The 27,437-nt window shown below is 50.0% G+C and overlaps 2 protein-coding genes across 5 annotated transcripts in view; one reads left to right on the forward strand and one right to left on the reverse strand.

The window, feature by feature from the left end:
- Positions 1-1,228: 1,228 nt before the first annotated feature.
- LOC149864277 (uncharacterized) lies at positions 1,229-26,360 on the reverse strand. 4 transcript variants are annotated; one of them, XM_090049056.1, is made up of 2 exons: positions 26,222-26,360; positions 1,229-7,626 (listed from the first exon to the last, which is right to left on the reverse strand). In XM_090049056.1, the coding sequence occupies exon 2, from the start codon at positions 7,466-7,468 to the stop codon at positions 6,776-6,778; it is 693 nt and encodes a 230-aa protein (XP_089905182.1). In that variant the 5' UTR covers positions 7,469-7,626; positions 26,222-26,360; the 3' UTR covers positions 1,229-6,775. The 4 variants fall into 4 exon arrangements, with proteins under 4 accessions (XP_089905182.1, XP_089905181.1, XP_089905180.1 ...); XM_090049055.1 differs by lacking the exon at positions 26,222-26,360 and adding an exon at positions 9,997-10,094; XM_090049054.1 differs by lacking the exon at positions 26,222-26,360 and adding an exon at positions 9,951-10,040.
- LOC149864278 (uncharacterized) overlaps positions 26,276-27,437 on the forward strand; it is a 31,373-nt gene continuing 30,211 nt past the window's right edge. Inside the window, exon 1 of the mRNA XM_090049775.1 lies at positions 26,276-26,472. Coding sequence (XP_089905901.1) covers positions 26,276-26,472 — 197 coding nt within the window. The remainder of the gene's footprint in view (positions 26,473-27,437) is intronic.

Below are 27,437 nucleotides of genomic sequence, written 5' to 3' on the forward strand. Positions count from 1 at the left end.
CATTAACTTGGTGCCTGGGTTCATCTTGGACTGTCTGAAAAGCCTCTAAACCTTAACTAGAAGGACTCAGAGCCACAGATAACAGCTCCCCTGGGCTAGACCTAGCTCCTTAACTGAAAGGATTTCACATGGGTACATAAAACCAAGGGGCTTGAGTGAACATCAGCTCAGCCCAGCCCAGCCCAGAGCCTGAAATAGCATGTGGCAGCAAAGGGAAGCCTGAGCTCTTCTGGGTGCTAAACACGACAGGGGGTTGGAGGGACCCCATCACACAGTAGTGGAGGGAAAAGCTTGTTCCATGTGGTTTGGGGGGAGATCCACCCAGGACCCCTGGGTGCCAGATGGTGCCAAATAGGGCAATTTAGGGAAGACAGAGGAAAACTATTAAAGGGAAGGCTTAATAAATAGCTGTTGGGGGAGAAAGGGGTGGAGGGCAGGGAGGCTGCTATTCTTGCCCCAGCAGAAAGCATCAAGGTGATTTTAGAATCTTTGTGAGAGTCTCCCCATTCCAGAGCTTGTTGAATTGTCTTGCCTCAACAGCTGGTCCCCAAGGCTCCCTAACACATTCACTCCATATTCCCCAGAGCACATGCCCCATCAGGGCCATGTGAAGTACTAGCCTGGGACAGGGTGGACAGAGCTCTGCTGCTGCTCTGCCAGGCTCATGTCCACCTGTTGCTTCCCCCAGAGATAAGGCCTCCTTCAATAGCCTCTCCAGAGTCTCAGCTTCCATGGGGAGGGTGCTGGGGGAGGGGGGTGGCAGTCAAACTATCTGTTGTTGTTAAGAAGTAAACTTTCAAAATGCAAGCCATGTGTAGCTGACATGGTGGTACCACCTGACTTTGCAGAGCCTGAGCCAGTCACTGGGAGGGAAGAGCTGCCCCAAGGGTGGCAGATGCAGTGATACTATCAGAGGGTGCAGAGCAAGAGCTCTGGTTCCCACTGTATGTGCCAGTCACAATGCATTGGGTTGTGGTGACGGGGGAAGGCAGGGGGTCTGGGACCTAGCAGGCATTTTGTTTTTTCTATGCTGTACTGCAGCCATGACAGCTTAAGATTGGGGCCAACACAACACAGAGGAAGGTCTGTCCTTCCTGTTCATTTGTGCCCTGAGTCCAGGACCACTGTGACCACTAACTTCTCTGAACTCAAACAGAATTGCATTGACTGATGCCACCTGGGGATCAAGCCCGGGGATATTAGGACAGAAGATAGCATAAAACAAACATTGGATAAAGAAGATTTATTCTCAATTGAGACGAACTGTTAGCACAATAGGAAAAGACAGTCAGAAGTCCATGAGAGTCTGAGTATCTCATCAGGACACCAAGATTAAGGCAGGCCAGATTCTGTAGCCGATAGCACACAGGGGAATGATGTCATTAGTTTCATATCTGACTGCCTGTGACTTCTATGACTGAATAACTAGGTGTCCATTCACAACTGAGTTAACTAGCAGGGAAGATCAGCATGAGTTTGCAACAAGGCTCAAACTCACTTCTTCATGATCAGAACCCATAGGGATTCATCTTTCTGGAAGCCCTCTCCCCTCCCCAATAGAGAAAAAAAAAGAAAGAGTAGGACATTAAAAACACTATGTCAAACTTGAGGCAGAGAGGGCTGTAGCTATTTGAAAGGGACTAAAATTACAGAGCAGAGTTTGATAAGGATGTTTTGAGAAACCCAAGAGGTTGCTACATTCCAGTCATTCACAGAATGAGCCCATTTTACCAGCTCCAGGCCCAATGAAAACATGACCTATGAAATACAAATGTGGTAACATCTCAGACAATAAAGGTCTCAGCTTTTCCACTCTGTTGGACATAAAAGGAATATCTCAGCTCTGTCACAGTAAATAAAAACAAGCCATCTTGAAAGGCAATCACTGTTGGCTCCTTCAGAATTGAGTGATTTACACCTCTGCTGTGCAGTTCTGTAGGGAAGTAGTTCTACCATCCCTGTTATTCTCAGATGATAGGAATAAAGCATGAAAAGACAGCTGTAGAGGTAGGTATCTGGAATCCAGAGGGGATCCTTTCTAGAGCCAACCCAAGCCCTTGGAAATTCATTGGAATCACCACAGTATATGGGTATGGTCTTGTCTCTACAGAAGAAAGTGATTGGTATAGCTGTTCTGGTACAGTTCAGCCCGTTCCAGAACAGTGGTCTCCAACCTTTTTATGGTGAAGATCACTTTTGTTAGTAAAGGGCACCCCAGGATATACCGCTCCTGCCCTGCCCCCTGGACAAGCCGCCAGGGCTCTGACCCCACTCACCCAGTCCAGCTCGGGCAGCAGGGTGCATGGCTCAGCCCAGCCACGTGCATCCTGCCACTCCTAATTGTGGAGCCTGACAGACTGAAATCGACTGTCAGAATCTCCATGAACAACCAGTCGATCGAGATCAACTGGTTGGTGACCACTGTTCTAGAATAACTCTCATATGGACACTGTTCAGAAACAAAGAGATTTTATTCTGGAACAAAATCTCATTTATTCTGGAACTGTGTCCACACAGTTGCTCTGTAATAGCTAATACAGAATAGTTATGCTGGTCAATATGTCTATGTCAGCAACAGGTGACAAAGTAACTGACTTAAGGTACCTTCCACCTGTGATTCTATGAAACCCACAGATGCTGTGGGAAGCCTCTGGCATAGACTCATAAATTATTATATGGTGCTGCTCTTTCAGCCAGGGTTGGAGAAGGCCTGCATGGCTGAACAAGTTCCTTTGCTGTTGAGGAAGGAAGAATGTATCATAGAAAAGTAGGTCTGGAAGGGACCTCAGGAAGTCATCTAGTCTAGCCCCACACTCAAGGCAGACATACCCATTTAAACCCTCTTATAAAAGTTTTTGTTTAACCCAGTTTTAAAAACTTCCAAGGATGGAGACTCTACAGGATAGCTTGTTCCAGTGCTAAACCACCTCATAGTGAGAAAGTTACTTTTAACATCAAACCTAAATTTTCTTTGTTGCAACTTAATATCATTAATCCTTGTGCTGTCCCCTGTAGTCGCAGAGAATAGTCTATCTCCATCATCCATATAACCAGCCTTCAGGTATTTCAAGATTGTTACCAAATTCCCACTCAGTCTCTCACTTGGCACGTAAGAGACAGCTGGAATGGGGAGCAGAGAGGTGAGGGGCAAACTAGACTTATCTGGAGCCAGCACTGTTTTGGCTTGGAAGCAGAGGGGTTCCTGGAAAGTTGGATCCATGACAGCTGTGGCAAAAGGCAGCCCATGGTTATCATTCCTCAGGACCATGATCTCCAGCAGCTCCCAGCCACAATCACCACTGGTCCCAGTTCCTGCTTCCAGTTAATAGCATGCCACTATCTTCCCTGCCTGAAGCCCAGCCTCCCCCACCCTAGATTCCCTAGAACAGCAGTCACCACTGACAGTCCCAGATCTCCCATTACTTAGGTGCCCCAGATGCAAGTCTCATGGCCTATTCTTCCACCTCCGTAGCTCACAATGAGAGCTAGGCACCCCTGTTCCCAGTAGTAAGCATAACAGCGTGACTACAACTGATCTCCTTCCTTTGATGTTGGGCTGGACTCTGCTTCCACACATAGATCCTGTGGCAGGGCACAGAGAGAGCTTTCCCTGTCCTCAGGACTGACTTTCCCAGGCCAGGCTCTGCTGTCCAGATTGGAGGGGAGTTTCAGTGCTGATGGTGAAGTAGGGATGGTGTTGACAACTCCATTCAGTTCCCAGCCGTGACTTTACATTGTCATGGCCACTCTCAGCCAAGGATCAGATTCCCATTGCAACCAAGCAGGTTGTCTCCTCTGGCTCCCTCAGTTGCCCAGTGCTCCTTGCATTCATTGGGGTAGAGTTGCTCAAGTCACACATGATGGGACACCCTTAAGAGACTTCCACTGGAGCCAGTGCCAACTGTTTACAGGGCTCCCCTGACAGTGATGACACCCTTCCTTCAGTAGAGCACGTGAAACAAGAGGTCCTTCATGATTCTTCTTCACCCTCTCTCACTCTGAGCTTGCAGCCTCTGATTTGTAACAGGTTAGAAGAGTGGGGCTGGCAGTGACCACTCAGACCCAGGCATGGCCCAGATTGGACAGGAGGCATCTGCTACCCAAAGTGATGCAGCTTTGAGGGCTAGCACATCATCTGCCATCTGCTAGGAAGCCTTTAAACATGGCTGCTTCCTCCTACAGCCCAGCAGTGTCTGGGAAAAGCCTTATCTATGGAGATGTAGAACACTCCAAGCTGTTTGCAGGGTCAGGGCCATATTTCTTCAGGTTAGGGGAGACGGGAGAATAAATTTCAGACCTGAGCCAAGAAAACATGATGGTTCTGCTTTTGCAGCCCAGTATCTCCATGATGTTGCTGTAGTAGGATGTGTGCCTCTCCTCACTGCTCCCCTCCTGAAGCCTGCACTGAAGCCAGCAGTGCTCATAAGCCCAGAGAGGGGAGCAGCACCAAGCCACCTTTCTTGCCTGAAGCTAGCTGTCAACAAGGCTGGTGCAAGACAGGCTTTGCCACCAGCTCCAGATTTTGAACAAAACCGATCCAGAAATCAGGAGCTAAGGGAAGGGAAGAACCTATCTGCTGTCCAGTTGCTGAGCCCTGAAAAGGGAAACTGTTTGTCTCTGAAGCATGGGGGAAGCATTTTGCACTCAGATTCCAAGCTGAGGCACATGGACCTCATTGAGCTCTCCCAGCCTGCAACACCCAGGACCTCCCAGCGTCTCTCCAGCTCAGGCTTGGATTTTCACACTTGTCCCTTGCAGCACCCCACACTTCATTCTTCAGCTCTGACAGCCTATCTTGTTCCCCAAATATCCCTTCAGCATCTCTAAACTCTCATATGTCTTCCTGTGCATTCTCCATTGCTCAGCCCAGCCAGAACTTCCCACATCCCCTTAGCACCCTTATATCTCGTTGCATGCCCACAGCTTCCCACATCCCCCTAAATCCTCACACCCCACTCTTGCAGCCCCAAACTGCCATGAATGCCCTCACCTCCACCTAGACCTCTGCCCTCCCCATCTCCTTCTTAGACCACTGCACCCACATATCTCCCTACACAGCCTCAGCTCCCTTCAGGCCCATGCCTTCCCAGCCCTAACTACTGAGCAGGAGGTGGGCCCTTATCTTCCCTGAGACAACCTGGCTTTGTCTCCACTGAAATGAATGGGAGAAAGCAGTCACTATGAATAGGCAGCATTTGAATCTGAAGTCAGGAATCATGGGATCATTTGAAAGGTAAAGGCCATCAAATGTCATAACAGTCATGATTATACTCACAACATTTGGCAACAGTAAACTTGGGCTCTTTGCAACAGGCTTCCGTGTCCTCAGGGAAGAGCCTGCTCCAGGAAGGAGCAGATGACAGGGACTCAGAGGTCCCTCCAGGAGTATCCAGCATCCCCAGGGACATCCACTGGGTCCTGCTGGAAGACTCTCCATTTCAGTTGTCATCTCCAGCTTTCAAGAAGTGTGTACACCCCACTCAACCAGTAGATTAGCTTAAAAAGAGATTAAAAAAATATAATACATCTGGGTTCCCCTAGAGGGGGTCTGGTCTCTGAGCCATCCAGGCTCACATTTTCAAGTTTTCCTCCGTTATCGCAGATGTTAGGAACTTCCTTAAAAAAAAAAGAAAGGAAGCTGAGATTCTCACATTATTCCATGACTCCAGGAACTTGTGGCTTCACCAACTATGGAGAAATGCCCTACAGAATCAGAAGAACTGGCAACACTGTAAATTTGCTGGATAGTGGCAAGGAAAGCACCTCCCCTGCCAAACCTATATTGTGTGTGAACACACATATTCCCGTATGTATGCACGTACGCATGTATGCACACATACATTTTATGTACAGACTCAACAGTCTCTGTAAGGGGAAACCAACTGGCACAATTATTCCAGAACAATTTTAAATACTCCAGAATAACTCCTCTGATTTGTGAATGGAGTGGAATTATTTTAGAATAAAATCCTTTTATTCTGGAATAGTATGTTTAGCTGGATAGCTAGTCCAGTCAATGTCTCTGTATAGTCAAGGCCTTGGGAATGGAGAGCTGGATTCTGCCCTCTTTGCAAGACAGGTCCTGGCAGTGAAAGTGTGCGCGCATGCACACACATACACAGCCCAGCCAGCTGTTATACTCTGGTCAAGCAGTTAGGATCTGTCTACAATGAAGTCCCAGGCTTGACAAGCACTCAAGTGGCATTCCTGAGCTAGATTTCACCCAGCCAGTTTAGGCACCAGCAGCCGTCTGGTTGTGGCAGCACTGAGTTTGGTGCTTCTTGGGCAGGTTATATAGACTTTGCTCAGCTCCATGTGGCTATGCTACTCTGCTACTGATACCCAAGATGGCTGGCTTAAAGCTAACTTGAGCATCTACACTACACTGCAGACCCAGCAGAGACTGAAGTGCAGACCTACCCCATGGTATGGAGAGAGATGAATTTCTTTCTCTTGACAAAACAGACTGGCCCTGGCAATGTCGTCCCTGGTGTACCCAGAGCACACTTAGACTCCCATGACTCCCCAGGCTTCTCCTGCTGCTGCTGGAAAGCCCACAGTTAACACCCAGACAAACCAGTCATTGCTGCAGGGCAGGACGCACGTCTTCTGCCCTGCCTGCAAGAAGCTATTTTGTGGGTGCCAGTATGGAAATCGGCACCATTTGGATCTCACAGGGGAAGCTCTTTGGGAGGCAGTAGTGTGGGAACTAGCACCCTCTTGGAATCTATAGGGGGTGAGGATATCCAGGGCCCCTGGTACCGAAGTGGGGCCATTAAGCCCGGTGTGTCCTCTGGTGCCGGATGAGGTGGGATGTAGCGCTGAAGCCCTTGCCGCAGTCGGCGCACTTGTAGGGGCGCTCCCCAGTGTGGGTGGCCCGGTGTCGCGCCAAGTGGGTGTCACGGGTAAAGCTCTTGCCGCAGTCGGCGCAGTGGAAGGGCTTCTCACCAGTGTGGGTGCCCTGGTGCCGCGCCAGGTGGGCATTGCGGGTGAAGCCCTTGCCGCAGTGGGCACATTCATAGGGGCGCTCCCCGGTGTGGGTGAGCTGGTGCCGGGTAAGATGGGAGCCACGGGTGAAGGCCTTGCCACAGAGCCCGCACTGGTAGGGACGCTCCCCGGTGTGGGTGCTGTGGTGTCGGGTGAGGTGGGCGTTGCGCCCAAAGGTCTTGCCACAGTAGGAGCAGCGGTAGGGGCGCTCCCCTGAGTGGGTTTCCTGGTGCCTTGCCAGGTGGGCGCTGCGCCCAAAAGCTTTGCCACAGCGGGTGCAGGAGTAGGGGCGCTCACCAGCGTGGGCTTGCTGCTGGTGACGAGCCAGTGATGAGCTCTGTGTGAAGATCCGGCCACATTGGGGGCAGGCGTGGAGGTGCTGTTCACTGCCCCCTGAGTGGGTGCCCAGGTGCCGTGCCAGGTGGGAGCTGCGCCGGAAACCCTTCCCACAGTATGGGCACGTGTTAGTCTTCTCCCCCATGAGAGCAGCAGGCTGCAGACCACCAAATGGACAGTGTCACAGGGAAGGGACTAGCCTGACCATGCCCCTAAAGTTCTGCAGCCTCAATCTTCCCAGCTGGTTTTAGGCATGGGTCACTTTGGAGCCTCTGTGGATCCGCCTCCTCATGCTGCAGCTTTCTGTGAAGACAGAGAATCCAGCCATGAATCAGTTATTTCTCCAGTTGGGGACACAAGGAGAAGGAGGGGGATGTTGATCTTACTCTCTGCCCCCACTGGCAGCCTGGGACTTGGGAGACATGGTTTCTAATACTGGCACTGCTACTGCCTTGCTTCAGATGACCTTGGACAAGACACTGGTAAGCATTTTGGTCAAGGTCTTGGTCCTCCTCTACATCTGAACAGTATCTAGCATAGCTGCTGCCAGAACAAGCACCATAGACAATAACAACACAAGTGCAAGCCATATAGGCTAACAGAATTTATCTAGCAAATTTAATTAATCGGGACAAAACTGTCCTTGCATCCATTTAGAAAATCTTGATTCCTATCATCTCTCTTCCCTTGTCCCTCAGAAATCCCATGTGATGTTTATTATACTTCACTTTCTGATCTCTAAGAACCCTGCCCCTCATCAGTTTCTCTTCTCTGTAAAAGTAGGAAGAACCTACCCTGCCTTGCAAATGCACTGAGATGTATGGATGAGGAACACCAGGCAAGAGCCAAGTACATAAGGCCAAGGGCTTGGTTCTCACCTCTACCCATCAGAGCTGCAACAGCATAGTGAAATACAGAGCCAGGATGATAATGGGAACTGGCAGCTTTTCCCCTTCCTCCAGAGGAGGCACATGGTCTTGCTCCAGGGCCCAGAAACCTAAGGCTGGAAGGGGGTTTTGAGCAGGACCAGCAGGGGCTGGTTACAATATCAAAGGAGCTGAGAGTGGCCAAGCAAGGAATTTCTCTTGCAGCACCTTTCCCAAGGTTCTTGTTCAAAGCCTCCCTTTTGGTGTGACAATTTACTCAAGGGCTCCTTTCCTTAAGGCCCTGCTGCCATCACATTCCTGAAAGACCACATCACTAGGGAATGGGAATCCTTCTTCATGGGGAAAGGCAAGAGGCTGTCAGGGCTGGATCCAGGGTTCCTGCAGTTTGGTGATGTTTGTGTGTCAAGTGAACATAATTAAGTCTATTTTGCAGAGGATCTCAATTTTGCCCCTGGTCTTTGTTTGACCAGCCCCTTCAAGAAAGGCCAATCCCAGACTAGTAGAAGAGCCTGTCCCCCATCCAGAAGAATCAGAGGTCTCACCCCAGAGACCTGCTCCGATTCACTCAAACTCTGTCTACCATGGCCAGGAATCACATTCTAAGCTCTCCTCTGCTTCTCATGCAATGTCTCCCACATAGATCGCTTGGAAAAAGTCTGCACTGAGTGGCTTCAATTAACATTTCTGTCTGCTCTGGGTCATGACATAATTTATGTTTGTATATAAAATGGATAAGTTAAACTGCTGGAAATATGTTGAGTGTCCACACTAGGAATGAATGACTCAGCACTTCTAGTCTTAAGGCAGCAACAGACTTGTGAACCTGACTGTGGAGACGCACAGGGGAGACGCGAGTCATTTTTTAGGCAGGAGGCAAAACTTTCTTGGGACCTAGTTCCAGACCACAGAACACACTCCCATGGAAATCAAGGATGGCCCTCAAGCTTGCCACCTGCCACCCAGTGCAATGGGGCAGCCTGACTTCTCTACTTGAAGCAGAGAGCAAACAATACCTACCAAAAAAAAAAAATGTTCCTGCCCCCAGAGGCAGGATAGGAAAGGGGGCAGATATCACCCCATGGCTCAAGATACTCCTGGAAAACGTGCAAACACAATAGTGCTGAGCACTCTCCCAGACTATGTTGAATCATCTAGAAGTGGACTAAGCCAGGCTGTCTGGGCTCCCTTTCCTTCGCAAGTCCCAGGGCCTGAAGTCAGAGGGGGATGGAAACAAACGCAGCTCTCACTTGTTAACGAACACTTATATAATCCCATACGATATAGGTAAATATATACATCCATACAGCTTAGCTTCCAGTAATGGCCTGTGTTCAGGGTGACTGGCCTGAGCACTGAACCATGGCTCAGGGGCCTGCCTGCTCTACCCCACCGGGCCTTGCCAGCCGGCTGACCCCAAATTAGCCTCCCCACCTGCAACGTGGGCGTCATGGGGCAAACTGCTCCAGGACCTCCTGCTGCCCGCCCCGGCCGACGCCCCTCCTGCCGCGGCTCGCGGAATAACTGTTCCCCGGGCTGCAAACGAAGGGAAGAGCCCGCCGCCCCCGTCATAACCCCAGGACCGTTCAGGGCCCGGCGCACGGGGCCCAGCTCCGCGCTGCCCCGCAGCCCCTCGCTCGGGTCCCTGGGGCCCTGCACAGCCCGCCCCTCCCCGGACAGGGCCCGTGGGCTCCGCGGGTCCCAGGCCCCCCCAATCTCCGCGCGCCCCGGCTCGGCTCTCACCCTGCGGCCGCTGCCCACCCCATTCCCGCCGACCCGAGCCGCTCACCGGAAGCCGCTCGGCGCCGGGCGCCCGGCTCCCCCCGCGGCCGCTCTGCGCGGCGGAGGACCGCGCGCTCGATGGTTCCTCCCCCTTCCCCACCGGGGGCTCGGGGCCCCCTCGAGGCCAAGGCAGAGGCCGCGGGCGGCTGGGGGAGCCCCCGGCAGCGCAACCCCACAACACAAGGAAGGTGCTGCGAGTCTCAGGAAAGGGCCCGTCGCCCCAGGCCCCCCGCATTCCCGGCCCCCACAAGCAGGGGGCTGCTGCGGGGAGCCTGCAGGACTGCGGCAGGAGGAGACAAGCTAAAAAGGCCCTGGCATTTCTCACAAAATCTCATGACTTTGTGGTGTCCGGCTCAAGATTTTGGGATGCCCCCGGTTAGCAGGATGGGTTCCCCCCCATCTGCTAGGGTCGCCATCATAGAGGACGCTGCAGTTTTCTGCTACTCTGTCCTCTATTGATAGAGAACCCTGCACCTTTATGTCCTCTATTTCTCTTTTCAATAAGAGGACATAAAGGCATCCGATTTTGTAACAACACAGGACAGAGGACAACCGGACTGTCCTCTATGATAAGCGCCCTATCGTCTGCTTGTGCTTGCAGGCCAGGGTTGGAGAGGGAGTCCTTCACTAAGAGAACAAGGCAGTCCCCTTAACAAGATGTCCAGCTCCTCACCTGACCTATCCTGCACTGCGCACAGGAGAAAATGCAGGTGTTGAAAGGCAAATCAACTCCCCTCTCCCCTCTTCAGCCATCTAGAAAGCAAAACTTTCAGGAATGTACTGTACTTGGTAGCCATGTTGATTTGAGACAAGAAGACATACAAAAAACAAGAACTCTGGGTTCCAAAATGATACCTTTTATTAGACCAAAAAAGCCTAATAAAAGGTATCATTCTGGAACCAAGAGTTCTAGTTTTTGTATAGAAACTTTCAGGAAAGAGCCCAGGAGCAGGCCAGACTTTAACATCTCAGGCTCCTTAAAAAGAAAGACAATGACATTGCCCTGAGCTATTGCTAGTTCAGAAAAGTGAACCACGATTTTTGAAGGTGTTGCAAAAATGCTGCGGTTCGTTTCTCAGGAGGCGAAGAACTCTCAGACACACTATTAGCAACACAAAAGGTATATTTGCAAATAGGGTCAGAGTGAAGACAAAAGACCACACTCTGCCCCCGAGGAAAACTCTCAGCTGGGTTTTATCCCTTCCCTCCTGGGCACGTGTGCAGAAGCAGGAACTCTTACAACTCATTTCCGGTTCATACAAACATATATGAAATGACGTCACATCATCCGTCGCATGTGCATTATAATTAACTACTTAAGTATGCGGGGCGGATAGGCTTATATGCATTAGCTAATTACGCATGCTTAGAAAGCTCTCCAGGTTATCAAAAGTTCAAATCCCTCTCTTTCCCAAGGACACAGCCAATTAAATCACAGCCTTCGTAGTTTACAAGAGTAGAGGCAGAGGAGTTTGAAGGTATGTGTGATTTAGTGTTACAAAGAGATAGTAAATTAGCGAGATGTCCTTGGTGGTGTTTCTTCTTATCAGGTATGAAATACAAACTGTGCAGTTTTAACAACACTCTATTCATTATGCATTTCTAATAATTTTTCTAACAAAGGGATAGGGAACAGAAAGGCTGGCCTGCAAGCGGGCAGGCTAAGCCAGGGCAATGCCAGCATTGAGAAAACATATTCACTCACAAGTTAGGGAAACCAGGCCCAAAAGAGGAAAACAGAAAGGGTAGCTGAATGTAAGGCTATAACAAGGTCAGCTGAAACTGAGCTTTAAGTACACCTTGATAAACACATAAAGTTTGTCTCTGGAAAAATGGTGGCTCATGTTTAGCTCGCAAGAATAGGAATCTTAGTAATTCCTAGACGAACTGCTGCCGGACCGGACCCAGAGGGGAGTGCCTGATCCCACCCCGTGCACCAGATGGACTTCACTTTGAGAGGATTCTTCAGCAACCGATGACCCCGCTCCACCCGAAGAGGACCCCCGCGATGAGACTCTATACGGACTGAGACACTTTCTTCAAATCACTTCCTTCACCATTGCAGACCATTGTAATGGGTTTGTGTGTATCTATCTTCTTTCTCTCTCAGCATTGCAAACTCCCTCCTTCCCCTTCCCCCATCTCCCCACCCCCAGGGCTTAGTTGGCTAACATTGTATCTGCTGTAACCTAGTTGCATCCCCCTCCTGACTCCATCCCTCTGATGTTAGTCCCTCACTCGGGGGATATCTGTTTCCCTACTGGCTTTGTCATCTTTTTTGGATTCACAATCCTAAAGATTTACTAATAAAAGTCAATCTGTAGGCCATTGGCACACCTTGCTTGGTAGGCTGTCCAGCTTCAAGAACCACTACTGCTTGCCCAGCCTTCTTACATCAAATCACAGGTCAAGCTGAAGGGGACTTCTTAGAAAGGAAATGACCAAGTCAGGAATACAGGGTATTGTTATGCTTTGTGCTGTGTATAGGCAAGCTCGACTCCCATTTTTGTCGCTTTATGTGTTTAGCTGCAGGAAAGGCAACCTTTCAGTTCCTCTTCCCTGAGAAAGCTGGAACCAATTCCATGCACTCCAGCCAGTATTAGCCAGGACTCAGACCCAGCTCCCAAGAATTACATGGTATGAAGAACCTTACATACCTGGTAGTAGGAGTACCAGCAGCACCTTAGATATCTGGTTGCCTGGCATGCCAAGCAGATATGCCTTTCTATTAGCCAACACTTAAAAACCTGAACAAACCTCCCCAACAAAAGCCACTTGCTTAGGGGCCACTAGTGAGCTAGCTGGGACTCAGATCCTGTTTGTTAGAGTAATAATTTCCCATGATCCCATTACATTGATTCTTGCCTTGTCTAGTGAGCAAGCAGGGTTGCTAACAGGGTAGCTTTCATGAGGATGGAGAAGCCCTACTTCACCTAAGTGTTAGAAATATTATTAGAAACGCATAATGAATAGAGTGTTGTTAGAACTGCACAGTTTGCATCTCGTACCTGATAAGCAGAAACACCGCCAAGGACATTCCTCCCCCTTTTCTTATACTAAATCACTCACTACCCCCACACTCCCCCTGACTATTCACATTCAGATTACAGAAGCTGGAATTCAACTGACTGTGTCCTTGAAAGTGGGGGGGATTTCAACTCTTGGTGACCTAGAGAGCTTTCTGAGCGTGCGTAATTAGCTAATGCATATATGCCTATCCGCCCCACATACTTAAGTAGTTAATTATAATGCACATGCGACGGATGAAGTGACGTAATCACATGTATGTTTGTATGAACCGGAAATGAGCTGTAAGAGTTCCTGTCTCTGCACACGTGCCCAGGAGAGGGAGTATATAGTGCCTGCTGCGGGTTTCCTCGGCGGCGGCAATCTGAGATTTTCTGTCTCTGCTCTGATCCTATTTGCAAATACACCTTTTGTGCTGCTAATAGTGTGTGCCTGAGAATTATTTGCGAGTCTCCAAAAGAAATGAACCGCAATTTTTGCATCATAAGTTTTCTGAATTTGTGTGGGTCTGTGTGGTAGTCATTTCTGGTTTATGTGGAGGCACTGGGATACTAGAGAGGTGGTAGAGATCTTTGCTCTCCAGGGGCTTGTTTCCCATCTCTGCTCACAACCAAGATTTTGTTATTTTTTAAAAATTCCTACCCATTCAAGATAGAAGATGCACTATCAAGGGAAGAGATATCAATCACAGCAGGGAAAATGAAGCTAAGATGTGAAAGCTGTGGAATATACATTGTCTTTGAATGGGGATATGTTACCTACATAGGCATGACCTATCACTTGATGAAGGTGTTCAAGAGAATATTAAATGGCTGGGAATACAATGGAAGACAATGAGGGACTTTAGGTAGGATTTTGAGCATGTAATGGAGGTAAGGAGAGATGCAGCTGTGCATACAACTGAGAAACCACACACCTGATCAAAAAGACAATTTGGTGGGTAGATTGGCAGGTGAGGGCTGAAACCCAAGGAGGCAGGCAATCATGAACAAAAGGTGGAGACAGTGACTGGCTAGTGGAGGGGAAACAGAATGAAGGAATTAGCTCATCAAGTTAGATAAGGAAGGGTAGAAACCAGCAAGATCTGATGGACAATGTGAAAGAAGAGCGGGTCAGTGAGTCTATACAGAAGGGAAGAGGGAATGAAGCTAGTAGGAGACTGGAGCCCAAGAAGAAGATAAATAGATTTAGGGAGAACAGAATATGAGATTGCAGAGGGAAGGGAGGATGAAAAGAAAAAAATACAAGATAGTAAAGCTGACACAAATATAAAGAGGTGAAGGTTGTAGGGGATTCACTATTAAGAAGAGCAGGCAGGGAAAGTGCAGAAAACAGGTGGCTGCACACTCTGCCAGGAAAAAAGATATAAGAAATGGACCTGAAGCTGAAGAGGATCCCAGTAGGAGTGAGCAAGAATTTGCAATTTGTTCTTTATGATGGAAGATACAACACGTCCAGTGTAGCAAGTGCTGAACCCTAGGGGTGGCTGTGATGACCCTTGGTGGGCACACAGCTGGTGCTTCATCCTGGTTCTCTGGGTACCCTCCCCTTTTTCTTTCCTGCCACACCTTGATGTAAATATTTAATTTTTAAAAGAGAGGCTACCCAGGGATCTCAGACTGAGCCCACCCCCTCCTAACAGGCTGCATTTTAGCATGCTAATCGCCTTGCCTGCATCCAGATGAGCGCAGCTGTGCAGTATGTGGTGCCACAGACATGTCTGCATTGCCACTTACTGCACATTCAGGTGTTCTCCATGTTACAAGGCAGCAGCATGGGTTGGGATTTTTTGACCCTGGGAGATCCCAGAATCAAAACAGCCCACGTGAAAATAAAGTAGGGCAGCATACACAGGGACAGCTGCCCAGAACTGGAGCCTGGCCAGCTGGAGCCACATGCAAGCTGTCAGCCAGGCTCTGAGCAGCAAAATCACTGCTGCTGTAGCCCCAGGAGGCTCCCAGAATCCCAGGTAAGGCTGCTGGGGCCAGCCCAGTGCTGGCCCCAGACTCCCCTACCTCACTCAGGGTAACCTGCCACACTCCAGAAGAAGCATTGCACAGGCATTCCCTAGGGACAGGTAGCAACAGCTGTGTCACTGCTTCTTGTCCCTGGGGAAACAAACATCCACACTCATGCAGATGAAGCCCTCAAGGGCTAATTTCATGGCCTCTGACCTCCCCTGTAGCCATGCCCATGTCTTGCAGATGCTACCATCCAATCAGTCTCCCTTGTAGGGGGTCTTTGCCTTTGCCTCTTTTCCTCTCCCTGGGTCTTCTAGCCTAGGTTCACTGTGTTGGAACTGGCTTCTGGGCTCTAGCCCTTGCCTCTGCCTCATTCTGGGCACATCTCACATGCCTTGGCTCTGGGTACAATGGTGTTGTCTCTACAGGCATACTTCGGAGATATTGTGGTTCCAGACCATCGCAATAAAGCGAGTCACACAAATTTTTTGGTTTCCCAGTGCATATAAAAGTTATGTTTACACTATACTGTAGTCTATTAAGTGTGCAATAGCTTTATGTCTAAAAAAACAATGTACATACCTTAATTAAAAAAAAATTATTGCTAAAAAATGCTAATCATCACCTGAGCCTTCAGCGAGTCATAATCTTTTTGCTGGTGGAGGGTCTTGCCTCAATGTTGATGGCTGCTGACTGATCAGGGTGGTGGTTGCTGAAGGTTGGGGTGGCTATGGCAATTTCTTAAAATAAGACAACAATGAAGTTTGCCGCATCGATTGACTCTTCCTTTCACGAAAGATTTCTCTGTAGCATGTGATGCTGTTTGATAGCATTTTACCCACAGTAGAACTTCTTTCAAAATTGGAGTCAATCCTCTCAAAGATCACAGATCACCATAACAAATATAATAATAATAATGAAAAAGTTTGAAATATTGCGAGAATTACCAAAATGTGACACACAGACACGAAGCGAGCAAATGCTGTTGGAAAAATGGCGACAGTAGACTTGCTCGATGTGGAGTTGCCACAAACCTTCAATTTGTAAAAAACACAATATCTGCGAAGCACAATAAAGCAAAGCGCAATAAAATGAGATATGCCTGTATCTCTGCTCTGCTCTGCTCTAGGCACTGGGCTCAGTGGCCCAGTCTCTCTCTCCAGCCTGTTCCCAGGCTCTAAGCCTGCTTTGTCCTTGCTTCTGCCCTGCTCCATTGCTGGAATCTCCATGTCCCCTTAATTGTCCCAACCCAGATCTCTAGTATAAGCTATAATAAAACATAAGCCCATTGGCTGTAACACAAACTTGCCTTACATGTCGTTTACACATAACCCCAGTTGTCTGGCTGAACTACCAGGCTTCCCCCTACCCCAGGGGCAGGCAGTTATTCTGGGTGAAGGGCTACTTAGTGAGTTTTGGCAAGCCATCAAGGACCACATGACAGGCAGCCAGGAACAGATAAGTATTAATTTTCTAGATTTTTAGGGGCCCCGCGGGCCAGATAGAATGGTCTGGCGAACCATGTTTTGCCCACCCCTGCCCTTCCCTGTGCTATTTTTCTTGCATACTGCCAACATTACTCCCAGGGTAGTCCAGGTGTCAGCCAGGGGCTTCTCTGCAGCCCTCCTGTCCCAGAACATTTTTCCTCAGTAGCCTCCAGGCCAGAATGGTCCCTTCTGGTCAAATGACATCCCAGACTGGCTGCAGGTGTGCTGCTTACCTTGATGGGCCACTTATGGCCTAGGCAACAGCATCTCCTTGCTGCCTTCCCTCTTACAGCTGGCCCGTGTTTATTTTCTTGGGTTCTAACTGCTGCAGTTTCTCCCCTTAAAGTAACAGGAGATCTAAGCTCCCTGTTACTCCAGATACTCACTGGCCACACCTGCACGAGATGCTGACTGTGCGGTAGCCTGAGACTACTGCGCAGTAGTGTCGCTTGGCAACAACTGTGACTTGAGGCTACCGTGCAGTAGTCTTAGGCTAGTGCACAGTCAGTGTTACAAAAAAGCCATTTGTCAGTGCTGCTGCACAGTAACTGGGATTACTGTGCAGTCATTTCGTACAGTAAAACCTGTGTTAACCGGCATTTTAGTAACCAGATTTTCTATTAACTGGCATTTTTGACCAGACACCAGGAGGAAGGGGGAAGCTTGCAGAATGGCAGCCACCGCATCTGGGCTGCCACCTCCATCCACCCCCCGGGTCTCCCTTTGGCAAGTCCAGTTGAAAACCCCTGCCTCAGGTAACCAGGGTTTTTATCTAACTGGCACACCACATTCACCACTCATGCCGGTTAACACGGTATATACAAGTACTAAATGACTGCACAGTAACAACTTAAAGATGCTTAAAAAGGTAGGTGCTCAAGTGATTTTTATTGGGATTCTTTTTGTCCCAAGAAAAGAAGGACAAAGGCAGGACAAGGTATGGAAGGATGATCACTGGATACTTAGGGACTGGCATTACAGTGTTTGACCACTGGCAGACATTCACAGACAAACAGCTTTTCTCAAAGGACTGGCTCCCCTTGGGGAAGAAGCCTTCTAGGATCAAGTCTGCCAAACTGATCAGGATAATTTTAAACTAGGAAATCAGGGAAATCATATCAGACTGGTCTAGTATCTTTCTACAACAGAATAACTGAATTTTCAAACAACACAATACAAGGGACCTAGGGCTAAATCCTATTTCACCTACTGGGTGACTAAAGCATAGTGAAGGATATTTTGAGGGGTGATACTTTTATTGAACTAACCAGATAGTTGGAAGAAATTTTAGAGAAGCATGTGAGCACAAAATATTCTTCTTCAGGTAGTCAGCAGCTACCCCTGGCTTATATGATCAAGGTCTGGGGATTGATCCTATTTCTCCCATTAGACACAACAAATTTCCATGCTGGGAATAAACATAAAACAGAAAGGAAGTAAGGTAAATGAAGAGATTGTCAAGGAAAAGGGAGTACCAGGGAGTGAAATGAAATGGCCAGTAATAACATCAGTAAACATGGAAGCCAGGCAAGTATTTCACATGGCAAAGTGATTGCATCAAAACCTAGTGGGAACTCAGGGAAGGCCAGATAGAAACAATTAATACCTTTGTGCTGAAGTGCAAGAAGTTTGGGCAAGAAAATGGAGGAATGAGAACTCTGTCCGTGGGACATAGCACTGGATATTGCAGAAATAACAGAAACATGATGGACTGATAGTAAAAAGCAGAACACAGGCATTGAAGAGCATAAACTGTTTAGGAAAGACAAAAATGTAAAGGGGCAGGGGTAGCACTAAATATCAGTGAAGGGTAAATTAAAATTAATTTAAATGTGATAACATAAACAAACAGAAACTATTTGAGTGAAAACCACACCAATATGGGATAAGAAGGGTCCCCTAGGGATTGTGCAGGGTATTTATTATAGACTCTCAGGCTCTTACTTGGACATGGATAAGGAGCTCTAGAAAGTCATGGGAAAGTGTAATGCTAAAGGAAATTGTGAGATTATGGGACTTCAACTGATATACAGTGGATAAAATACTAACAATAATAGTATAGTACATACAGTCTTGGTTGTGGTAGCCGCATGGTTTCGCTATCTGCAGGTCATTGAGCCAGTGAGAAGTAAGGCTATTTTAGATTTGATTTTAATAACTGCTCAACATCTGAGAGAGCTGGCTATTGAAAATAATATAGAATCAAGTGGTCAAACTGATTTAGTTCAGCAGAAATTGAGGGCTAGGGAAGAGCAGGTCTATAGTTAGGTTTTTGAATTTCAGAAGATTAAAACTTGAAACATGAAATAAATCAGTTTTGGAGGTCAACTGGATTCAAGACGTCAAGGATTTAAATGCTAAAGAAGTGTGGAATTATTTTATGTCAAAAGTACACAGCTCACTACTGTTAGAAATATTATTAGGAATGCATAATGAATAGAGTGTTGTTAGAACTACACAGTTTGCATCTCGTACCTGATAAGCAAAAAAACACTACCAAGGACCCTTTGTGCTAAAGAATCACTCCCTTTGCCAATCTGTCAGCCGTTCTTACACTAAATCACTCTCAACCCTCATACTCCTCCAGTTTCTCTCTGCTTTTTATCATGTAGATTACAGAAGTTGTAATTCAATTGACTGTGTCCTTGGAAGAGGGAGAATTTCAACTTTTGGTGACCTAGGGGCTTTTCTGAGCGTGCGTAATTAGCTAATGCATATATGCCTATCCGCCCCACATACTTAAGTAGTTAATTATAATGAACATGCGACGTATGAAGTGACGTATTTACATATATGTTTGTATGAACTGGAAACGAGTTGTAAGAGTGCCTGTTTCTGCACACGTGCCCAGGAGAAGGAGATAAAAGCCAGCTAAGAGTTTTCCTCAGGGGCGGAGTGGTCTTTTGTTTTCACTCCAACCCTATTTGCAAATATACCTTTTGTGTTGCTAATAGTGTGTGCCTGAGGAATTATTATTCGTGAGCCTCCATAAGAAACGAACCGCGATTTTCGCATCACTACTATGAGGAACTTGCATCAGGCAAGATGAAAAAAACGTGGGGAAGGGCTAAAATCTCCTTAGATGAACAAGTACTTTAAATAGAGTAACAGGGAATCTACAAGGAATGGAGAAAAGGATTGACCACTAAAGTCAAAGGCCATTAAGTGAAGAGTTGGACCCTGTAAAGAGAATCAAAATGGACAGCAAACAAGTTTTCAGTCATATAAACCAGGGGCTTTCAACCTTTTTTGGTCAGGGTACCCCCAGCGGCCAGTTGATGAGTGGGGAGTCCCCCGGCAGCCACTCAAGGAGCAAGGGGTGGGGAGTCGCCGGTGGCTGGTCCCCCAGAGGCCAGTCGACAAGCAGGGGTGAGGGGGGTGCAGCAGGGAATCCAGAAGTGCTGTTAGCAAAACTGGAAGTACCACCAGCTTCTCTGCACCGCTGTCGCGTACCCCCTGGGGCCTTTCAAAGTACCCCCAGGGGTAACCATACCCCTGGTTGAAAACCCTTGATATAAACAAAAAGAGAACCAGGAGGGAAGAATTGGAACCTCTATGTCCATTGAAAATGGGATGGAGATTAAGGATAATCTAGATACTGCATACTGCCCAAGTACTGAATAGTCACTTTGCCTCTGTCTCCAGTAAAGATGATGGCATTAATGAGAATAACGGTAGGGAGTAAAATGGAAATGAGGATATGGTAATGAAAATTACAAATCTGAGGTGGAAACTAGGGGCGCACTGTTAAGAGATTTTTTGGGCTGATACCAATAGCCAATTTTTAATGAGCCATATTGACCGATACTGATACAATTCTTGATATGCAGCCAGGTGGCTTGGAGAGCAGCGTGGGCTGGTCAGTCTGTGGTGGGGGAAGGGACAAGGGGGGAGGAAAGAGGCATGAGGGGGAAACAGATTGAGGCCCCTGCAGTGAGGGAGGGAGTGGGATTAGGGCAGAGACAGGTGCTGCACAGCTGGGGTGGAGCATGGGATGAAGCCATGAGCAGCTTTTTTGGCGGGGTGGGGTGGAGAGGGTGGCTTCTGCCACTGTATGCACCCCAGAAAGGCATGAGAGGGAGGGTGCCCCTGGATCTGTGTGCACAACAAGGGTGGGTGGCTGCTGTGGGCTGGGGTGGCACTGAGTTCCTCCCAGCGGGGGCTGGGCTGGTCTGTGCTCTGGGTGGGTAGTGGCGGTGCTGGGAAAAGCTGCAGCCACCCCAAAATTCACCAGAACTCCCTTCCCAGCACCACTGCCACCTGCCCCAGGTGTAGCTTCGGCCTAACCCTCCTACTGGGAAGAGTCCAGCACTGCCCCCAGCACCAGCCTGCAGTGGTAGCCCACCCTCGCCCCACGTGCAGCTCTGGGAGCACACACTTCTATGCCCTCCTGGGGTCTGTGCAGCAGTGGGAGTCGGCTCCCACTCCCCCTGGACAAGCTGCTCGCGGCTTCATCCCGCCCCCTAGCCCTGGCTGGGTTCTGTTTTACCTACTGGGAGACTAAAGTATAATTGGCAGCCACCCCTGACTTATGTGACAAGGGTCTAGGGTAGGGGTAGGCAACCCCTGACATTTGTGTCAGAGCATGGCATATGAAGGCATGTTGCTTGGCATGTGTGTCTTGGGGTGGATGGTGGGGAAGCTGCAAGACGCCCGATCCTTGTGGCAGTTCAGCCCAAGCCCCTTCACCACTGTCTGCCTCAAGGCATATACGCACTTGCCACTGGCAACAAGCTGGGCCAGAGCTGCATGGACCCCAGTTCAGCTACTTGTAGCCTCCTTGCTGCCTGCTTTGAGCAGCCTGGGCTCTATGGTGCATGGCAGGGGCCTGCTCAGAGGCTGAGCTAGCTGTGGCAGGCAGCTGAGAGGTTGCAGGTGGCTGCACTGGGGTTTGTGGAGCCCCGGCCTGGTTCATTGCTGGCAGCACACCTCTGGGCGGATGGTGGGAAAGGGCCTGAGGCTGCGGCTGCACTGCCACAACAAAGATTGGGCCCTTTGCAGAACCCCTTGCCTGCCAACATTTTATATGTCCAAGTTGCAAGTGTTTTTGGCATTTTGCCGAAAAATGTTGCTGACACCTGGTTTAGGGATTGAAGTTTTTCCCTGCTAGGTGCATAGGTGCCCCATTCTAGAAATGCGACAGGATTTGGAAGTCTCTGGAGATGTGTCCTATTTCACCTCAGCCTCTCCCACGCAGAATAGTGGTGTGCTTCCACTAGGCCAGTGGCTTTCAAACTTTCTAAAGTCATGGAACCCTTTTCTATTACTTCTGCCACAGAACCTCTGCCCTTAATTTTGAAAACTGACAGGAGCCAGGCAACCCAGCTTGGCAATGGTGGTACACTGCCTCCCGACCCCCTCTGCCATTATCTCTGATCTCTTTATGGACCCCCTAATGACCTATCACAGACCCCTAGGGTTCTGCGGAACACAGTTTGAAATCCATTAGTGACTAGGCAATTCAGAGAACAGCTCCCTGCAGGTCAGGCAGCTTGCATGGGGTCTGGTGGCATTATCAGTCCCTGCAAACAACTACATTCCTTAAAGAAAAGACACTCCTGGGAGACCCCCAACACACTGCTGGACAAGGCAAACAATGGGTAGCTCCCAGAACATGCAGGGAGCTGCTGCCAAACAGTGCACAAAGATGTGCACTGTTAGCCAGCATGCAACACAAGGACACACGGTCACCCTCCGCCCCATCTGGGGAGACATTGGTACTCACCCTAACGCTACAGCAGGCAGACTTCATGCACCCCAGCACAAGGCACCCCAGCACCTTCCTCAGCACACCACAGTGGGTAAATTTTAAACAGGCCACTTGGGCTGGCAGCAACACCATATGACTATGCGCAGAGCAGTGGGAGCTCAGGCACTGCTGAAAGGAGGGGGCTGTCGGGCAGGAGGAAAGGAAATGGAGGAGGGGAACTGCTGCCTCACAGAATCCACTACAGTCTTGGTGCCCCTCTGGCTTTTTCATGGGAACTCCACAACTGAAGTTCCTCCACAATCATTCTGGAGGCAGTCCACCTCAATCTCATTCCTGAGCACATCAAAGAGACCTTGGGGGAAAAAAAGAGCAGTCTTCCCTTTGGACCCAGTCCTAGTGCTACAGGACCTATGGCTGGAGAGCTACCTTTTTCCTGATAGAGGAATCCTGGAAATGGGGCATAATTGCCATCAGTGGGTGCCTGCACTGAGGCATGAATGCCACGTGGCCCCGGAGGCTGGGGGGGGCACAGTGAGTTCCCGCAGGTGGCGACAGCGCTGCTGGTGGTGGGAGCATGGCAGCGGTAGGCAGGGAGCTCCCACAGGTGGCTATGGCGCTGTCAATGGCGGGTGTGGGTGGCGAGTGCTAACCAGCAGTTGGCGACTACTCACAGATGCCACCGGCAGCATTGGTGGTGGCCAGTGACTATCGCGGACTGCAGTGTTGGCGGCGAGGGGGTGTCTGGCGAGTGGCAACTGCCTGCAGGCATCACCAGCAGTGTCAACGGCACCTTTTTGCAGGGGATATGTTGTCACGCTCAGGGGGTGCATGTGCATGCACATGTACCCCCTATGTGTCACCGGTGCACAGAGGCTAGGGGTGGATAAAGGATTCTTGGGGCCCAGGGCCCAAAGATGGTTGTCTTGCCCTCTTAAGTACCACCAACCAGGATAGAAAGTTGCCATTATTAACAATGCAGCCAAATATGAAAAAGGCACACACAAGACCATGATGCATTTATTATTTTTCAAATGACCGGGTTTCTTTAAGCTTTAAAGATGGAGAAAAAAAATCTGATGATGTCACAGCAGTGAGGACCTGTTCATTAATCCACCCTTGCCTAAGGCACAGATCTTTCCAGCCAACCATATTTGGTTCCTGTTGCTGATTGCTGTTACATCTCCCATTGTCCCTCCTATCTCCATGCTCCCTGTCACCTCCCAGCATCTGACCACCTGGACCACTGCAGGGCATGCTCCCAAAACAGCAGCAGACTTATTCAAGAGGACAGGCCAGACCTGCTTTTGCACAGAAGCAACTGCTACTCTTGTACCCTCAACAAAAGGGTAGCTGCACTCAGCCAGAGGGACCCCTTCAATTCACCTGCTGCAAAGATGTTTCTGGGGGAAAAGGATAAGTAGATTGCATCCTGGGGAAACAACAGATGGAAGGAGAACAAAGTAGCAGAGCCCCTTCTTACAATCCTTCACAGCCAGCCTACAAGCTATAGCCCAGGTTGAGACACAACTCTGCAGTTAATCATGCCCTATATCTCCAGTGCTTCCTGAAAACGGCCAGGAGCTCCCAGGTACAGATTCTGCTCAGACTACTCTGGGAACCTGGGGTTGAGGTAGCAGTCCCTAACATGAAGGTCAGATTATGGATAATCCAATAGGGAACCTCTAGTAACATTGGTGAGTCAGCTCTAGGGCCCTGGGTTGTTTCCTGTACCCAGACTGCCTTCCTGTGTCCTCTCTTTCGTGTGCATTCAGGTGTCTCTAATTTTTATGGAGAGCATGAGTACTTTGGGGCAGAGACTGCCTTTTTGTCTGTGTTTTGGCAGCAGTACCATACCTGGACTCCTAGTGGCCCTGGGCAAACTTTTAGTATCAGGCCCCCCCTTCGCCAGAGAGAATTATTTTTTTGTTGCAAAAGTTTTATCACATCTGTGGTATCTATGTCTTTAAATAGTTTGTTCTCAATTGATAACATTGCCAGTCCAGGATATACACAATATTAAAACTTTTTTTTTACAATGGTAATTTCTTTTTCATTTTTGGGACCCCCTTCCTGTCTGAGCTCTGGGCGGCAACCCAGTTTGCTCATGCCTGTGTCTAGGTCTGTTGGGCAGCATGTAGCACTGGGGGTTCTGGTCCAGGATTGTGGCTCCTGGAGTTTACAGAGTCCTGGGAAAAAAATCAGCTTTATTGCAGAGAGTTGTGCAGGAAACATGCTGTACCCGCCTCCACTACTGGGAAAAACACTTGGATTTAGACAGCACCCACTCTCTTTCATAAAATCATAGAAAACTAGTGTTGGAAGGGAACTCAGAAGGTCAACTAGTCCAGGGGTTCCCATCCTTTTTGATCGTGGACTGGCAAACCATGAACCGGAAGTAACTGTGGACCGACAAACTGCGGACTGGCAAACTGTGGACTGGCAGACAACCCTTTTTTACACTCAGTATAAAAGCCAACCCTTTTATATATCGAGTATAAAACAGGGTTGGCTGCTGGTCTGCAGTATGCTGGCCACTTCTGGTCCGGCAGCCAACCCTTCATGGCCTGGTACCAGGCTGCATCCTGGGGTTTGGGAACCTCTGAACTAATCCAACCCCTGCTCAAAGCAGGACCATCCACTACTACATCATCTCAGCCAAGACTCTATTTTAAAATCTTGCAAGGATGTAGATTTCACAACTTCTCTAGGTAACTCATTCCAGTGATTTATTGCTCTCATGATGAGAAACTTTTTCTTCATTTCTAACCTCAACTTCCCTTGCTGCAACTTGAGACCATTGCTCCTCGTTATCATCTGCCACCATTGAGAACAGTCTAGCTCCATCCTCTTTGGAGCCACCGTTCAGGTAGTTGAAAGCTGATATTAAATCCCTTCTTGTCTTCTCTCCTCCAAACTAAATAATCCCAGTTCCTTCAGCCTCTCCTCCAAAATCATGTTCTGCAGTCCTCTAACCATCTTCATTTCTCTCCCCTAGGAAAAACTTGGGTCCGTAAGGGCTTCTCTGCCTACCTGTAGAGCAGTGGTCTCCAAACTTTTTAAGCAGGAGATCACCTTTGACATTTAAAAGCAACCCAAGATCTACCTTGCGCTGCTGCCACCCCCCATCCCTGCCCAGCAGGTAAATCTGTGGGGCAGGAAGGGCTGGGGACAGATTGAGGCAGAGGGAGAAAACATTATTTTGGGGCATGCCTCCCCAGCAGGTAAGTCACACCCAGCCAGGGCCCCACTCATTTTATCCCTGCTCCTGCCTCTGCAACACTGTCCCTCACTACAGGGGCCTCGATCTAGCCCCTGCCCCATCCCTCCCCTCCCCCATGGACTGAGCTGTGGGGCTGCAGCATGTGCATGCACATGGGCACTCAGTGCCCCGCCCCAGCCTCCAATTGACTCCAAGAGGCTCTGAGATCTACTGCAAGAGCAGTGGCGACGCATAGGGGGTGCACAGGGGTGCATGTGCACCGGGAGAGCACTGGTGCACCCCCTGACAGCCAGCATTCCCAGGCTGGTGCCCCCCCGACAGCACTGTCTGGGTGGCGGGGGCACCAGGAGAAGCATGCCCACCCGGAAGTGCCAGTGGTGTGCATGATCGGCTGCCCCACTTCCATGTGATCTGCTGCAGGTCTCCCCCTGTTGCTGACTGGCCACTGTGGGGACAAGCGCCCCCCCCCGACTCAGGAGGCACTGGTTGCCCAGGGGCTCTGAGATCTACTGGTGGATTGAGATCCACTGGTTGGTGACCACTGCTGCAGCCTTCAACTTGCAGCTTTCCAGCTGTACTAGTCCAGCGCTCAGGGCCCTGAGCCACAGAACAAGCCCAACCACGCTCGCCCTGCTCTGCACCACCTAGCACTGCTGGCACTGAAACGCCCCGGCCATGCCAGCGGTGACTCGCCTGGAGGCAGCTTAGGCCACCAAAGAAAAAGGTCCTTTAACTGATATGATTGTGGAGAAGAGGAGTACACGACGCCGGCGGGCTTGGCTGTGCCCGGGCGAGGTGGATCGGCTGTCTCCGCGCACCGGCCTTACCACACGAGCTAATCCGTCTCGCCAGCTCGGGCCGGGCCCCGGGAGCGCGGAGCGATGCCGCTAGGGGGCTCCGGCTCTCGCGGCCGCGGGGCTGGCGGCTCCCGGCCCCTGCTGTCGACGCGCACCAAGTCGGGGGCTGAACTTCCCAGGTCAGGCGGAGGCGGCGGCTGCCGGAGCGACTCCTCTCCCCTGCGCGGCGGCCCCGGCTGCAGCGCCCCGGCGGCCGGCAGCTCCGGGGCGGCGGGGCCCAGGTGAGGCGGGAGCGGCCCCTGCGGCCGAGCTCCCCGCGGCGGGAGCAGGCGGCCCGGCCCGGCGCTCGTGGTGCCCCCCTCCTGGCGAAGGCTTGAGCCGAGCCTCTGCCGACTCCCCGTGATGGAGACCGGCTCCCCGCGGGCGCTCCTGGCTACGAGCCGGGAGAAGGCCAGGGGGACTCGGATAGACACGGCCGTGGGGTGGGGTGGAGTGGGCTCCTGGCTGGGATGCCTTAAGACCCGCACATCCTGGTTCAAGCAGCCCCCCAGGTCCCTTCCATGCCCGGTGTTTGGTGGGCATCACCTCCTGCCCCGCTCCTGGGGTGTGCCCTTGTCACTTTTTGGCAGGTGTCGGTCAGGGTGCTCTCAGCGCCTCCGTTTGGGGCGTGATCCGGAGAGCGTAAGGAGTGTGCAGCTAGAGTACGGTCATCATGACTCCACAGCTGCAGATCTCCATCGTCTGCCATATTGATTTCCTGCAGCCCAAGAGTACTTTGCTGTACCTGACCCTCCTCTAATACCCAGCCCCTGTTGCTGACACAACCTCCTACCACTATGCTCTGCCTGCTCCTTTCATACCCAGCACCCAGATGTCCCATACCAGAGTTAACCAACTACTTCCTTGTCATTGCAATAGCAAGGGTGACAGTGCCCTCATCTCCCCAGATTTTACCATAGCCTTTTACAGGATGTTCCTGGTATTTTGGATTTTGTTCCTTGTAGATGGGGAACAAAATCCTCCTTACTGTAAGGAGGCAGGACTGGTTACAGTGGAATGGGACTGATCTGCGGGATGTAGGATTGGAATAAGGGGTGTGGCAGAGCTGGGGAGTGGGGCTGGAGATGGGGGCTCTGGGCTGACGTGGGAGATGTGAGGCCAGCTCAGTGTGGCCTTGGACCCCAATCTAAGGAGGAAGGGATCCATTTAGCCTGTGAGGATAGGACTCTGTGGCTGGGCACCAGGT

This window comes from Crocodylus siamensis, chromosome 5 (genome assembly GCF_052110815.1).
Source record: "Crocodylus siamensis isolate JL-2025a chromosome 5, ASM5211081v1, whole genome shotgun sequence".
NCBI classification, from domain to species: Eukaryota; Metazoa; Chordata; order Crocodylia; family Crocodylidae; genus Crocodylus; species Crocodylus siamensis.

Excerpts from the sequence above, each read along its gene's own strand:
- LOC149864277 (XM_090049056.1), bottom strand. The coding sequence starts at position 7,468 with ATGGGGGAGAAGACTAACACGTGCCCATACTGTGGGAAGGGTTTCCGG.